At 36.4% G+C, this 16,600-nt stretch overlaps 1 protein-coding gene across 2 annotated transcripts; it reads right to left on the reverse strand.

The window, feature by feature from the left end:
• Positions 1–833: 833 nt before the first annotated feature.
• LOC125654659 (uncharacterized) lies at positions 834–6,308 on the reverse strand. 2 transcript variants are annotated; one of them, XM_056143965.1, is made up of 5 exons: positions 6,148–6,308; positions 4,838–4,932; positions 3,556–4,734; positions 2,791–2,839; positions 834–2,394 (listed from the first exon to the last, which is right to left on the reverse strand). In XM_056143965.1, the coding sequence occupies exons 3-5, from the start codon at positions 4,600–4,602 to the stop codon at positions 1,871–1,873; spliced, it is 1,620 nt and encodes a 539-aa protein (XP_055999940.1). In that variant the 5' UTR covers positions 4,603–4,734; positions 4,838–4,932; positions 6,148–6,308; the 3' UTR covers positions 834–1,870. The 2 variants fall into 2 exon arrangements, with proteins under 2 accessions (XP_055999940.1, XP_048740629.2); XM_048884672.2 differs by lacking the exon at positions 6,148–6,308 and having other exon boundaries at positions 4,838–6,141.
• Between the last annotated feature and the right edge of the window lie 10,292 nt (positions 6,309–16,600).

Genomic DNA, 16,600 nt, shown 5'->3' on the forward strand with positions numbered 1-16,600 from the left:
ATTTTAATGTTCAGCAACAGTATAAAACAAGATGTGTTCTTAAAACTTCACTGCCCTCAAAAGTGCATACACTGATGAAAGGCTTTAAATAATAGGTGTATTAAATTAAAACATCAAAATATATGACTAATTTGGACTCATCCTAAAGTCATAATCCTGGGTTGTGAAATTCACCATTTTTTGTAAATCATTTTCTGCTATTCCTAAGTATGCATTTAGATTTTATACAGTATCAGCAAACTTACACATAAATACTATATACTAAGTTTGGCCACACCCTGGGGTCAAAACCCTTACTCTGGGGAAAATCAAATTTACTACAATTTTGGTAAGACTACCTGCTCTATCCATTTAGTATCAAAACACTAAAGAAAATGTTATTTAAGTGTTTTACACATAAATACTACATAACAAGTTTGGCCCCGCCCTGGGTTCAGAACCCCTACCCCGGGGATCATGAAATTTACAATTTTGGTAGAGGCCTTCCTATCTACATCACTATGCATTTAATTTTTCTTACATGTGTGTGGTTCTTGAGAAGCAGATTTTTGAAAAATTGGTCAATTTTGGACAGTTTTTGCCCCACCCCTAGGGCCCCAGGGGTGCTGGAGTCCTGAAATTTACAATTTGTGTCCCCGTTGTCCAAATGATTCTTCATAGCAAATTTGAAAAAAGTTAAAAATGTTCAATTGTTAACACACGACGGACAAAAACCAATTGCAATAGGTCACCTGAGTTTACTCAGGTGACCTAAAAATGTTCAATTGTTAACGCACGATGACAACCGATTGCAATAGTTTACTCAGGTGACCTAAAAATGTATAAACTATAAGTGTTGTGACATTGAAGTTTATTCTGCATGACATTATAAAGTGACGTAACACATAAACAAAATTGCAAGTACAGTGTACATACCTCCTGCAAAGGCTATTACTATCTACATACGGCTGTTGCTTCATAACAGTTTTACGAAAACAATAACATTAATAATAATTCTTTTTCTGGGAGGTTTATTTCATGAATATTAGTTCAAAACCATATTAAATATTCTAAGGAGATTTGTCTAGTCATTATGTTAAGCCTAGTAAACAAGTTCATTTCAAATCCCATTTTATCTAAAACTTCCATTTAAAAATTAATTCACTATTTCTCCATCGTTTTAAAACCTCAGTCATTCTAATTGAGGTTACACCTTTAATGTCATACAGACTAAGTAATTCATTGTCTTGGATATCAAAGTTTATAATAAAAGTATTATAAAAGTTTTGTTTACCCCCCCCCCCTATCTACATGATTTTAAATACATGTAGTTATAAATCAGGAAAAATATATCAATTAACCAGTGATTGCACACATGCTGCCGAAAGTGTTCGATATAAAAATGGCTTTTTAATGTCATATCAATGCCTCCTACTAATAAAAGCCTTGGTCAAAGTCCATAGGCTCAAGGTTATATCTCGAGATTTCTGCAATAAAAATACTGAATAAAATACAATGAAATAAGACGAAAGTAAAATGAAATGGGGTAAAAAAGAAACCCACACCAAATAATACACACCGGTGATATACATAATAATAGCTCGCTGGAGTACTATCATTCCCGAATGGGGAAAATGATAAAAATTCTATCAATAATTGAAAAAATTAATAAAATATGATACATTATTTTTTTAAAAACTCGTTAATATAGGCAAGCATGCAACGGTATATTACAGACAGATCTATACATTATGTACATATGCAAATAGCAGTCCTCTCACTGTCATTTGTTCTCTTGGTAGTCTATGCGTCATTTGAAATAAGACTTTGATTCTATTCAATAAATATTATAGTCTAGACATCAAGATAATTGTCTTTTCAACTTGTAGCTTCATTTCCGTATTGCCTTCAATTTCTTAATTACATCATTTCTCTGAATGTAATTCAACCCATCACATATCTCCTGCCTTGTGAAATTTCGTCTTTTCAAAACAGATGACATCCTATCTCGGACTCTGTCCTTGTCCATTTCAATTTCATCCAGTGCATTCGGTGAAATTCCCAAGAATATACCCATTCTGTAATATGCCGCTGAGGCCTTTTCTGCAACAAACTCTACTTCTTCTTTTTTTATATTTTGATTTGACAATGTGACATTTTCAACACTGCCAGTGTGTTTTGCACGATGAATATAAGGCAAATTTTCTACAATATCCTTTCGTCCAATGTTCTCAAGACCTTCTGTCAGCTTGACCAAATGTTGTGTATCCGGATATTGATTCATCCATTTCACTAGGCATTTAAATGGCGTCAACTTCTCCACAGGCAGACCTTCATGCAGCAGCATACAAAGTTGTCTGACTTCATGTTTATCAGTTAGCTTCTCCGATACATAATCAAACTTCAGAAAAAGGTCTAGAAGAAGAGAAAAATCTGTATAACTTATTATCAAAATAAGACTGCCACATCATTTCATCAAAAATAGTGTACATGCATTATTACTATTAGTATACTAAATATCAATATACAAATATGAAAGTAACTTTTTTTGCTTAGGTGAACTTAATTTCCTTCTCTTTTTTTCCCCGAGACTTCTATCATTGTCTGTTTAGCATTTCAAACACCAATAAAATTGATCTATTACAGATTACTTCTGAGTTTTGCTACACACATAAATTCTGATAAATAGTATACAATATTAATATAATGAAATTTAATTAGTTGGAGCTACTAAATGATTTATATCAAACTTATGTAGATAATTGAATTGCGTGCATTTCATTAGGTTTACTTTTAATGTGACATACTTACCATGATGTTGGTTTTCATTTGCAGAATCATCTTCAATATATTCATCTTCCTGAAATAAACAAAAAGACATACTAATTTAAAAAACATTCCAACACAATTCTCAACATTCCCATAAAAATTGATTTTTATCCTAGAATTAGATACCCCCATCCCTCTACAATCATACTCAGATAATAAATCCTAACATTATAGACTATCTAAGGAACAATTCCAGCAACACTGGCCTTTTTCACAACCGGAACAGAAACAAAGTTTGGATCAAGTATGTTTATAGTTTGGACAAGAATTTTGCGATTATTCCATGGCCTTAATACTGATGAAATCATCTCAGTCTAGGATCACAACACAGATCACTGCCTTTTTGTAATCGATGATTACCTAAACTTAGCAATCCTAAAAATACAATTGGACGAAAAAACGAGTGACCTTGATAGTTTTATACAGTAATTAATTCATAGGCAAATTTTGAGCTGAGTTTATCATTTTTGAAAAGGTCAATAAATTTTAATGATTCCTTCAATTATTGCAGTTACTTAACAAAAAATTGATGGGCCCATTACAAATTTTTAACCTTTCTCTATTTAACAAATTTATCATGACCTAGCCTAAATGACCTTGGGTGAGTTATATTATAAGCAGTGAACTATCATTGTTTCAAGTATGCAGCTTTGTCAAAGATTATGACCCAAACACGAATTTCACATTCTGGCAATATCATGGGTATATAACTATATCATGTTTTACATTATGCATTTCTCAATTTACCTTCCAAAATGATAACAGGTGTTGTGGATCTATTATGTGCTTGTCCCTCAATGGACACTTCTTGCAGAAAGATTTCACACACATCTCTTGCACTTCTTCTGATGACATCCCGAAATCAACATAATCATTCAGGAAGCGAAACTGACCACACAAGTATCCCACAGAAAATTTGATATCCATATGAAAGGAAGATTGGAGTTCCTTGATCAGTTTCGATAGATTCCGTAAAGCATTTATGGAAATGGATTTATCAATGTCCACTTCTTGACATACAATTTGAATTTGGATCGAGGTCTTACACCGTCCTAGAAGTATAAAATGTGTTGCATTTTGAAAAATGCATGCATTTTGATACACACACCTTTTTCCGTCAGATGCTATTTCCCCAAAATAGCCCGTTGTTATAGCTTCTGACACCAGGCGATGATAAATGATGTCTGGTAGGAAGTTGCTCTCGTAACATACTACTGAGGATTTATTATAATCATCAAAGACTTCCAGTTGAAATGGTAATGTGTTCATGGAAGGCACATACAACAGTTTTTCATCTCCAGCATTTGGGATATTGACCAAAATACCAATTTGATTCATATATTTAAACAGAATGTCTTTTTCTTCTGCTTTAAAATCAGGTACTTCTTTCAACAATACCAAACACATTTCCTCCTCGAGGAAGCCATCTACTTCATAATCCTGCCATACTTTCCCAAATTTTCTGGCAATTTTGCCACGACTTTCCACATCTGTGTTTATAAGACATTTAAATATCTCAAGTAGAAAGTTGACATCAAGTATGACAAAATCCTTCAGATCCTTTTCATCAAAGTGAATTATGTCCCCGATTTCATGGAAAAACTTCAACATCCACAGAAAATCTTGATGGCTCATCTGCAAGGTTGAAGAATTTGTGTCTAGTAACGATTTTAGTTCGCAAAGAGAAATAACTTTCCGTTTTTGTTTCAAACCATTTAGCCATTGTTCACACAGTGCCCATTTTCGAGGGATGACACGTCCCCATGTATCCAGTTTCTTGGTCTGTTGTACCATACAAGTTTTTAATTTTTCAATATTTCTGTCTTCCTTCAAAGTTACAGTAAATTTTCTGTCTTCGTCTAGATGGCATTTCAGCTGTTCAACCTTTGGTGTACTCCAGACGTCAACAAAAATTTTTTCAATATCCTAAAAAGGAGTAATGAATGTTTTATCTATACTATAACAACATACACAACCATGTTAAACGGACTGGAACCATTTTTAATTGGAAATATTCAAACAACCATACCCGTGATGTCTTTCTTTCAGCATGGGTTGCAACCAATATGACAGGAGCCGATGGAGAAAAGGTTTCAATTGAACTGAGCCAGTAGTTTATAAAATCTGAAAATAAAAACAAAAAACTAAATCATAGATAGCAATTTCCTGTCATAAGACAATTACACATACAGAAACTGAAGCGTACTACTACACCAGTAGAGCCGTGAACGAACGGTAAATAGTTCTCGGCATTGTGTCCCATGGGAAGTAAAAGAAGTGCAACTGACCGTGGGTTTCCGACGATGCGAGACAGGCAACGAACGGTTCTCATTAAGATCGAAACGCTTTGGGCCAAGATGGGAATGAAGGGTTTGGCCCCAATTTAAAATTCTGCATTTGAGACATTGCAGGAGAGAGAAATTCCTTGCCTTGATTAAAGTTTAATTTATTCAAAATTATGAATATTTTAAAATGGAAGGAAGGGGGATGGAAGTGAATAAATACATACAGTTATAAATGCCTTAAATTCCAAATGGCATGATTTGCATCATTATATCTAATGTAATCAGTAGAAAACTTTTCATTTTAAACTTGAGTCACCTTGGATCATATCTAAAGATTGTCCCTGTACCTTTGCATGAAAAACTTTGATCACTAGTCGCCCAAACCTACCCCTGGGGGAGATGATTTTCACAAACTTGAATCTGCACTATGTTAAGAAGCTTTCATATAAGGTTGAACTTTACTGGTCCAGCATTGTCACTAGCCACGGTAACGGGTTACCGAGTCCGGTAGTACATGTATCTAACCTACCTCAAACTGTGTCTGCATAATCAGCGAAAACCTCGATTTTCATGAATGTGTATAAAATGATGTAATAAATACTAACAGATTTCCGATATGTTAATGACTGCGCCCACAACTAAAACGTGCAGTATTCGTTTACAAGTAATAACGGATAAAAAAAGGCTACAGATCCCTGTATATATAAGTTTAGAATATATAGGAAATATGAGAAAATCTTTAGCTGGACCAGGAATTGAACCCGGGACCCCTACATTAGTGGTCAGGTGCTCTAACCACTGAGCTGATATCCATGATTTGTATAGCCCTAATTACTACAGAAGCAAGTAAAGTTTATAAGAATGAAATTCGCATTAACAGCAGTGGTTACGCTTGTAAATTCTGTGTTAATAAACTTAATCGTATTCTCAAACTTGATGAGGAAATTTGGGGTAAAGTGGATGTGTTGAAATCTGAAAAACTATAGTTGATCAGACAATTATCTAAAGAGAGTGGTGTGGTTACGCATATTGTATCATGGTAAATTAATATTACACTGGTGAAATCAACAAAGAAGCGTCCATTTGTTACAACAGCTAAAAAGTGTCCAGTTTGTTCTCAATCCTTGGATTATTCTGCAAGGAGCACGCAATCTCCAAATGACTTTCTTTCCACCCAAAACAAAAATTATGGAAGCTCACCAATTGGTCGACTTATGAACATAAATATTCATGAAGTTGAGGATTTTTTTTATCATACAGCCATGGCATTTGACGTAGTGTAAATGGAGAGAGTAAGCGTGGCTTGTGACGATGCTGACCCAATGGTTTTTGAGAATATTTTAATTAAAAATATTTTCCCTAATAGTATGTTATTGCATGTAAAACTTTGATCCCCCATTGTGACCCCATCTAACTCCATGGGCCATGATTTGAACAAACTTTAATCTGCACTATGTCAGGAAGCTTTCATGTAAATTTGAACTTTTCTGGCCTAGTGGTTCTTGAGAAGATTTTTAAATAACCCCAAGTTATATTTGCATTTTCACGATTATCTCCTCTTTGAAGGGGGAATGGCCTTTCGTTTCAACAATCTTGAATCTCCATGGATGATATGTACCATGTTTGACTGAAATTGGCCCAGTGTTTCTAGAAAAGATGAAAATGTGAAAAGTTTACAGACAGAAGGACAACCAGTGATCAGAATAGCTCACTTGATCTTTAAGCTCAGGTGAGCTAAAAACATGTCAAACGAAAAAAATCCATTTTGAATTCACATTTTCTTCTTCAGTAAGTTGGTTTCAGTATACAATCTTTGGTGAGAGTTAATTTCCCGTTTACCTCAAAATAAAAATATGCTCTACTGTGTTGCAGTGAATTGGTAATTTGTCTGTATCAACCTTTTACGGATTTGAACTATGGAAAGTCCAGCAATGTACAACTTCAAAGTATTGTGTTGAACCAAAAGCAATATTATTATATAGCTTTCTTCCCCCTCAAACAAGCACTGTGTTGACTTACAATGACTGACTGATGTGCGAGTTCCGAATGACTTTGCGGAAACGAACAGTTTTAGATTAGAACGGAAATTCGGAATGCTTTAGTCTGGGAAAGAAACTCTGAACGGTTTGAACAGAAGGAATTGATGCGGGAACAAAACAGTTTTAATCGAGAAAGGAATGGTTCAAGTGGTGTAGTAGTACACTTCAGGGTCTGTTTGTTACATGTTTCTGTGCACTAATCCATGTTAATAAACGTAAAAAATTGATACCCCATTGTAGCCTATGCACCTTACTCCTGGAGGGCATGATTTGAAAAACTTAAATCTGCACTACATGCATGTCAGAAAGCTGTCCTGTAAATTAGTACTTTTCTGGCCCAGTGGTTCTTGAGAAGATCTTTGGCTATTTTGCCTATAATATATTTGCATGTAAAACTTTGATTTCCTATGGTGACCCCACCTTAACCATGGGGGTCATAATTTCAACAGACTTGAACATGTTGAATCTGCACTATGTTGGTAAGCTTCAGGGATTTATCTAGGTTGTTTTTACTACCAGTAAAAGTTACCTTTCCCCTTTGGCAACAAATGGATATTTCCCCTTCCATAGATAAAAAATTCCCCTTCATTTGTAGAAACTTGACAAAATTGTATGAGAATTTTCAACAAAAATCATTTTTTTTATATATTCCAAGTCATTTTCTATAATAATTATTGTCAGACTTACAATATAGATAAAATGAATAATCAATCAATTTATATGGCTGTAATGATCTGTGGATATTATATTCCATGGATGTCCCCCACCACCATCCCCTGGAAGCTCAATGACTGCATTCTTAAAAATTCCCCTTAAATTTAAAATGGGTAGTAACATCTAAATGCTGGGTAAAACCCTGAGCTTTCATGTAAATTTACACTTTTATGGCTCGGTGGTTCTTGAAGATTTTTAAATCACCCCACCCTATTTTTGCATTTTCATGATGTCTCCCCTTGAAGAGGCCCTTTATTTAAACAAATTTGAATCCCCTTCACCTAGGGATGCTTTGTGCAAAGTTTGGTTGAAATTAGCCTGTTTGTTCTGAGGAGGAAGATTTTTCAAAAAATTTCAGTGTACTTTCGCTATTATCTCCCATTGGAGAAAGGTGTTGCCCTTCGTTTGAACAAACTTGAATCCCATTCACCTTAAGATATTTTTTGCCAAGTTTGGTGGAAATTGGCCCAATGGTTCTCGAGAAGAAGTCGAAAATGTAACAAGAGATGTTTGTAAAACACATATGCCCCCCATGGTGCAAAATTGGAAAGGGTTATACACACACACCTCATTTAATTGAGAGTATCATCAATTCAAAATATTGAGCAGACAATATCTTCCTATGTCAAGAGTGGATTGACCATGTGACCTAAAAATCAATAGGGGTCGACCCATCAACTCCTGAAGATGTACCAGTGTACCAAGTTTAATGTCTGTCAAGCAAAGGGTTCTCAAGATATCAAGCAGACAGTATATTCCAATGTCCAGTTTGACCCTTGACCTTTGACCATGTGATCTGAAAATCGATAGGGGTCGTCTTCTCCTGAAGATGTACCAGTGTAACACGTTTGATGTCTGTCAAGCAAAGGGTTTTCAAGATATTGAACGGACAGTATATTCCTATGTCCAGTTTGACCCTTGACCATGTCACCTCAAAATCAATAGGGGTCATCTTCTTTTGAAGATGTACTGGTGTACCAAGTTTTGATGTCTGTCAAGCAAAGGGTTCTCTACACATTGAATGGTCAGTATATTCCTATGCCCAGTTTGACCCTTGACCTTGACCTCAAAATCAATAGGGGTCATCTACTTCTTAGGATGTACCAGTGTGCAAAGTTTGATGTCTTTCAAGCAAAAGGTTCTCAAGATACTGAGCGGACATTATATTCCTATGTCCAGAGTAAATTGACCCTTGACCTTTGGACCTGAAAAACAATAGGGGTCCTCTTCTACTCATAACCAACCCACATATGAAATATCATTATCATCAAGTGAATGGTTCTCAAGATATTGAGCGGACAACACATGGTCTACAGACCGACCGACAGTTGCAAAACAATATGCCCCCTCTTTTTCAAAGGGGGGCATAAAAAGTTTACAGACGGATGATCAGAAAAGCTCACTTGAGCTTTCAGGCCAGGAGAGCTAAAAACTAATGACATTCTAGTCATAAGAAACTTCTGACGTCTAATCCTGACATGTCTTGCTTTATAATTTTATCTGCAATTAAGGAATGATCAAATGAACTGGTAATTGTAGTTGAGAGACCATAAAAATATATAACTTCATTAGAAGGATTTTTTCCATTTCCTGATGAATGTGGTTATATCATTGAGTATCACATGATTGATTTCTCTTGACAAATCAACTGTCACTTGACCCAAATATTCTCATTGTTCATTATTATGAATTACACATTTGAAAAATGTACTGATATCTTTAAAAAAGATCAATACTTGCCTCTGTTCGTCCATTCTTTATACATCATACTGTGTGAAATAGTTCTCGGGGGACTTGAATCCAAATCTTCTGCCATATTCAGCACCAAAATGTATCCGCATTGTGCACGCAAAAAGATTTGATGTGAAGAATAGTAATCACTTTCACCAGCAAAGTCCAAAATGTCCACTGTGTTTCTCTTGTCGTTATGAATTTTTTTGGACAAAAGTGGAATGATATTTCTGAATTCGTCTTTTGTCTCTTCAGAGAAATTAGCCACTCTAATAGGGTTCTTCTTCTTAGTCGTCTGTGTTGTCTTTTCTTCATTTGCTGATCCTTTTTTCTTCGCAAGCCTTTGATTTTTGAAATCTTTCAAAACAGACACTCGTGTTTCTTCCTTACGACTAGGTTTGAGCTTTTTTGAACTTTTCTGCTTCGGAGCATTAGAGCCCCCTGGTCTTGCAGGTTCATTAAGTAGTTTTCCAGCTGAATGCTCAAGCGTTATCCCAATAGGAGAAACATTTTCAGCAGTTACATCTACAACAAGATGGGCAACAGATGAAACACGTTTGTTTATTATGATGCACCGACATCAATTTAACCTGAATCATAATTAACGCTACATACACAGCCCCATTTCAAATATTTTTTCTTAAAAAGTGTTTAGCAAGTTTTACTCGTATTCTCACACAGGCATGGATGATGATTAAACTACGGGGGCTAAGCCCGTTTTGGGCCCGAACTCTGTGACACCATAAATATAACAAGAGGCCCATGGGCCACATCGCTCACCTGAGTCACCTTGGTCCATATCAGAAGACTTTCCATATATATTTGTATGTAAAACCGTAGTCCCTATTATGGCCCCAACCTACCCCTGGAGGCCATGGTTTTTGCAAACTTGAATCTACACTATGTCAGAAAGCTTTCATGTAAATGTGAACTTCTTTGGCCCAATGGTTCTTGAGAAGAAGATTTCTAAAGATTTTTCCTATATATTTGTATGTAAAACTTTGATCCCCCCTTGTGGCCCCATCTTACCCCCAGGGGCCATGATTTGAACAAACTTGAATTTGTACTATGTCAGAAAGCTTTCATGTAAATATCAGTTTTTCTGGCTCAGTGGTTCTTGAGAAGAAGATTTTTAAAGATTTTCCCTATATATTTGTATGTAAAACTTTGATCCCCTATTGTGGCCCCATCCGACCCCCGGGAGCCAGGATTTTAACAAACTTGAATCTGCATTGTCAGAAAGCCTTCATGTAAATATAAGTTTTTCTGGCTCAGTGGTTCTTGAGAAGAAGATTTTTAAAGATTTTCTCTATATATTTGTATGTAAAACTTTGATCCCCTATTGTGGCCCCATCCGACCCCCGGGGGCCATCGTTTTGACAAACTTGAATCTGCACTATATCAGGAAGCTTTCATGTAAATATCAGCTTTTCTGGCTCAGTGGTTCTTGAGAAGAAGATTTTTAAAGATTTTTCCTATATATTTGTATGTAAAACTTTAATCCCCCTTGTGGCCCCATCCAACCCCCAGGGGCCAGGATTTTAACAAACTTGAATCTGCACTATGTCAGAAAGCTTTCATGTAAATCTCAGCTTTTCTGGCTTAGTGGTTCTTGAGAAGAAGATTTTTAAAGATTTTTCCTATATATTTTTATGTAAAACTTTGGTTCCCCTTGTGGCCCCATCCGATCCCCGGGGGCCATCGTTTTAACAAACTTGAATCTGCACTATATCAGGAAGCTTTCATGTAAATATCAGCTTTTCTGGCTCAGTGGTTCTTGAGAAGAAGATTTTTAAAGATTTTCCCTATATATTTGTATGTAAAACTTTGATCCCTTATTGTGGCCCCATCCGACCCCCAGGGGCCAGGATTTTAACAATTTAGAATCTGCACTATATCAGGAACCTTTCATATAAATCTCAGCTTTTCTGGCTCAGTGGTTCTTGAGAAAAAGATATTTCCTAAATATTTGTATGTAAAACTTTGATCCCCTATTGTGGCCCCATCCGACCCCCGGGGGCCAGGATTTTAACAATTTAGAATCTGCACTATATCAGGAAGCTTTCATATAAATATCAGCTTTTCTGGCTCAGTGGTTCTTGAGAAGAAGATTTTTTAATGACCTTACTCTATTTTTACCTTTTCTTGATTATCTCCCCTTGGAAGGTGGCCTGGCCCTTTATTTTAACAATTTAGAATTCCCTTTACCTGAGGATGCTTTGAGACAACTTTGGTTGAAATTGGCCCAGTGGTTTTTGAGAAGAAGTCAAAAATGTTAAAAGTTTACAGACGGACAGACACCGGAATACGGGTGATCAGAAAAGCTCACTTGAGCTTTTAGCTCAGGTGAGCTAAAAAGGAGTCTGACTCAGGTAAAAAACTAACCACTCCTTTCAAATGCCTAAAAAAAAAAATTAAACTAGGTACGCTCTGCGTAATTTGTCGTTTTACTTGCATAGACTAATGTTTTAACTACTTGCATGCCAAATTTCAAATCACAGGTTCTTAAAATAACAAAAGATATACATCACCGTTCTCTCGATTTCACTTGTTTATTCTTACTAGGACATTTACTGGTCCAGGTAACGGAGTCATTTCTCACCTATAACAGCAGCGAAATTCGGACCTGTCCATTAAAATTTCACATCAATTATACGCTACTTACTTACTCATACCTTAATAAAGTTCTCTATGTTCGCTGTATCTGGGTCGCTTATTTAACAAAACATCAACTCCTGACTCTAACTGCCATTTTGAGAAACGCACTAAAGACCCGAAATATCTAAAACTTTAAAGAAGGGGAAAATGGGTACAATTAATCTAAATGAAATAAGATAAACAAAAAGAAACAATTAAGAAAGCCAACAAATAATGTTCAATTTCCCTCTCTAGGTGCAATATCACAAGATATGTTTTGATCAATTTTAAAGTATTTGAGATTTTAAGTATATCGGGTATTTAGTGCTTTCATTAAAATGGCAGATCTTGTCAACAGTTGATAATGCTGAGGAAAAAACAAGTCGTGTATAATTGATGTGAAATTTTAATTGATAGGTCCAAAATCTTCCACACTAGTCTGAATTTCGCTGCTGTTATAGGTGAGAAATGACTCCGTGACCTGGACCAGTAAATGTCCTAGTAAGAACAAGAGATGTTTGTAAAACACATATGCCCCCCCATGGTGCAAAATTGAAAAGGGTTATACACACACACATCATTTGATTGATAGTAGTATCATCAATTCAAAATATTGAGCAGACAATATCTTCCTATGTCAAGAGTGAATTGACCATGTGACCTAAATAACAATATGGGTCATCACCATGTTCAATCTTTTTCCAAGAGCAATAAAGGTGTATTCAGCGAAGACACTAAACAATTTATACATTGGATACAATGAAAAGAACATGAAATTCATTCAAAGTAATGTGAAAAGAAATATTAAACCAAGAGATGCTTGTAAAAGATATATGCCCTCCATGGTGCAAAATTGGAAATAGTTATACACATGCATCATTTAATTGATAGTAGTATCACCAATTCAAATTATTGAGCAGACAATATCTTCCTATGTCAAGAGTGATTGACCATGTGACCTAAAAATCAATAGGAGTCATCTACTCCTTATGCTGTACCAGTGTACCAAGTTTGGTGTTAATCAAGCAATCAATTCTTAAAATATAGGAAACAAGATATTACTATGTCCAGTTCAACAATTGACTTTTGACCTCAAAATCAATATGGGTCGTCTTCTCCTGAAAATGTACCAGTGTACTAAGTTTGATGTCCGTCAAGCAAAAAGGTTATCAAGATATTGAGTGGACAGTATATTACTATGTTCAGTTTGACCTTTGACCATGTGACCTCAAAATCAATAGGAGTCATCTCCTCCTGAATATACACCACTGTACTTAGTTTGATGTCTGTCAAGCAAAGGGTTCTCAAGATATTGAGCGGACAGTATATTCCAATGTCCAGGTTGACCCTTGACCTTCAAACATGTGAAATCAAAATCAATAGGGATCATCTTCTCCTGAAGATGTACCAGTGTACCAAGTTTGATGTCTGTCAAGCAAAGGGCTCTCAAGATATTGAACGGACAGTATATTCTTATGTCCAGTTTGACCCTTGACCTTGACCATGTGACTTCAAAATCAATAGGGGTCATCTTCTCCTGAAGACGTACCAGTGTACCAGGTTTGATGTTTGTCAAGTAAAGGGTTCTCAAGATATTGAGCGGACAGTATATTCCTATGTCCAGGTTGACTCTTGACGTTTGACCATGTGACCTCAAAATCACTAGGGGTTATCTTCTCCTAGAGACGTACCAGTGTACCAAGTTTGATGTCTGTCAAGCAAAGGGTTCTCAAGATATTGAGCAGACAGCATATTCCTATGTCCAGTTTGACCCTTGACCTTTGACCATGTGACTTCAAAATCAATAGGGGTCATCTTCTCTTGAAGACATACCAGTGTACCAAGTTTGATGTCTGTCAAGCAAAGGGTTCTCAAGATATTGAGCGGACAGTATATTTCCATGTCTAGTTTGACCCTTGACCTTTGATCATGTGACCTCAAAATCAATAGGAGTCATCTTCCCCTGAAGATATACCAGTGTACTAAGTTTGATGTCTGTCAAGCAAAGGGTTCTCAAGATATTGAGCAGACATTATATTCTTAAGTCCAGTTTGACCCTTGACCTTTAACCATGTGACCTCAAAATCAATAGGGGTCATCTTCTCTTGAAGACGTACCAGTGTACCAAGTTTGATGTCTGTCAAGCAAAGGGTTCTAAAGATATTGAGCGGACAGTATATTCCTATGTCTAGTTTGACCCTTGACCTTTGATCATGTGACCTCAAAATCAATGGGGGTCATCTTCTTCTGAAGATGTACTGGCGTACCAAGTTTGATGTCTGTCAAGCAAAGGGTTCTCTACACATTGAATGGTCAGTATATTCCTATGCCCAGTTTGACCCTTGACCTCAAAATCAATAGGGGTCATCTACTCCTTAGGATGTACCAGTGTGCCAAGTTTGATGTCTTTCAAGCAAAGGGTTCTCAAGATATTGAGCGGACATTATATTCCTATGTCCAGAGTAGATTGACCCTTGACCTTTGGACCTGAAAAACAATAGGGATCCTCTTCTACTCATAACTAACCCACATATGAAATATCATTATCATCAAGTGAATGGTTCTCAAGATATTGAGCGGACAACACGTGGTCTACAGACCGACCGACCGACAGGTGCAAAACAATATGCCCCCTCTTTTTCAAAGGGGGGCATAATAAACAAGTGTAATCGAGAGAACAATGACAGATATCTTTGCTATTTTAAGAACCTGTGGCTTGAAATTTGGCATGCAAGTAAATCGACAAATCACACAGAGCGTACCTAGTTTAAGAATTTTTAGGCATTTGAGGCCAGTGGTTAGTTTTTTATCTATGTCAGAATTAGATCCCTTTCCATATTTATGGTATCACTGAGTTCGGGCCAAAATGGGCTTAGCCCCTGTGGATTAAACAAAGAATTATATTCTGTATGAATTATCATACTTAAACAGTTTATGCACAAGACTAACCAGGTCCCATTAAATAAAAGCCATATATGACAGATTCAAAATTCCATAGTTCCTACGAATTCATCAGAAAAAAAAACAAGAGGCCCATGGGCCACATCGCTCACCTGAGTCATCTTGGCCCATATCTGAAGACTTTCCATATATATTTGCAGGTAAAACCTTAGTCCCTTTTATGGCCCAAACTACTCTTTGCAAACTTGAATCTACACTATGTCAGAAAGCTTTCATGTAAATGTCAACTTCTTTGGCCCAATGGTTCTTGAGAAGAAGATTTTTAAAGCTTTCTCCTATATTTGTATGTAAAACTTTGACCCCCCCCCCACTTGTGGCCCCATCCTACCCCCCCGGGGGCCATGATTTGAACAAACTTGAATCTGCACTATGTCAGAGAGTTTTCATGTAAAAATCAGCTTTTCTGGCTCAGTGGTTCTTGAGAAGAAGATTTTTCCTATATATTTGTATGTAAAACTTTGATCCCCTATTGTGGCCCCATCCAACCCCCGGAGCCCATGATTTGAACAAACTTGAATCTGCATTATGTCAGGAAGCTTTCATGTAAATCTCAGCTTTCCTGGCTTAGTGGTTCTTGAGAAGAAGATTTTTAAAGTTTTTCCCTATATATTTGTATGTAAAACTTTGATCCCCCCTTGTGGCCCCATCCTACCCCCGGGGGCCATGATTTGAACAAACTTGAATCTGCACTATGTCAGAAAGTTTTCATGTAAAAATCAACTTTTCTGGCTCAGTGGTTCTTGAGAAGAAGATCTTTAAAGATTTTTCCTATATATTTGTAGGTAAAACTTTGATCCCCTATTGTAGCCCCATCCAACCCCAGGGGCCCATGATTTGAACAAACTTGAATCTGCATTATGTCTGGAAGCTTTCATGTAAATCTCAGCTTTTCTGGCTTAGTAGTTCTTGAGAAGAAGATTTTTTCCGATATATTTGTATGTAAAACTTTGATCCCCCCTTGTAGCCCCATCCTAATACCGGGGGCCATGATTTGAACAAACTTGAATCTGCAATATGTCAAGAAGCTTTCAGGTAAATTTCAGCTCTTCTGGCCCAGTGGTTCTTGAGAAGAAGAGTTTTAAATGACCCCACCCTATTTCTGCGATTATCTCCCCTTTGAAAGGGACATGGCCCTTCATTTGAACAAACTTGAAAGCCCTTCACCCAAGGATGCTTTTGGTCATGTTTGGTTGAAATTGGCCCAGTGGTTCTGGAGAAGAAGTAAAAAATGTGAAAAGTTTAACAGACAGACGGACGGACAGACAGATGACGGACAAAAAGCGATCAGAAAAGCTCACTTGAACCTTCTGTTCAGGTGAGCTAAAAACACACCAAAATTTGAACTTGATCTTTTTCTAAATCAAAGGGCCACAACTCAACAACAAAAAAAACCCGGACCAGAACAAACCTATATTCATAATGAAA

This window comes from Ostrea edulis, chromosome 7 (genome assembly GCF_947568905.1).
Source record: "Ostrea edulis chromosome 7, xbOstEdul1.1, whole genome shotgun sequence".
NCBI lineage: Eukaryota > Metazoa > Mollusca > Bivalvia > Ostreida > Ostreidae > Ostrea > Ostrea edulis.

Bases quoted from the DNA above. Each gene is read 5' to 3' on its own strand.
- LOC125654659 (XM_056143965.1), bottom strand. From the start codon at position 4,602: ATGGTACAACAGACCAAGAAACTGGATACATGGGGACGTGTCATCCCT. The intron at 2,840-3,555 runs GTAAATTGAGAA...TGTTTATTTCAG, and splicing joins ACCTGTTATCATTTTGGAAG to GAAGATGAATATATTGAAGA. The intron at 2,395-2,790 runs GTAAGTATGTCA...CTCTTCTTCTAG, and splicing joins AAATGAAAACCAACATCATG to ACCTTTTTCTGAAGTTTGAT.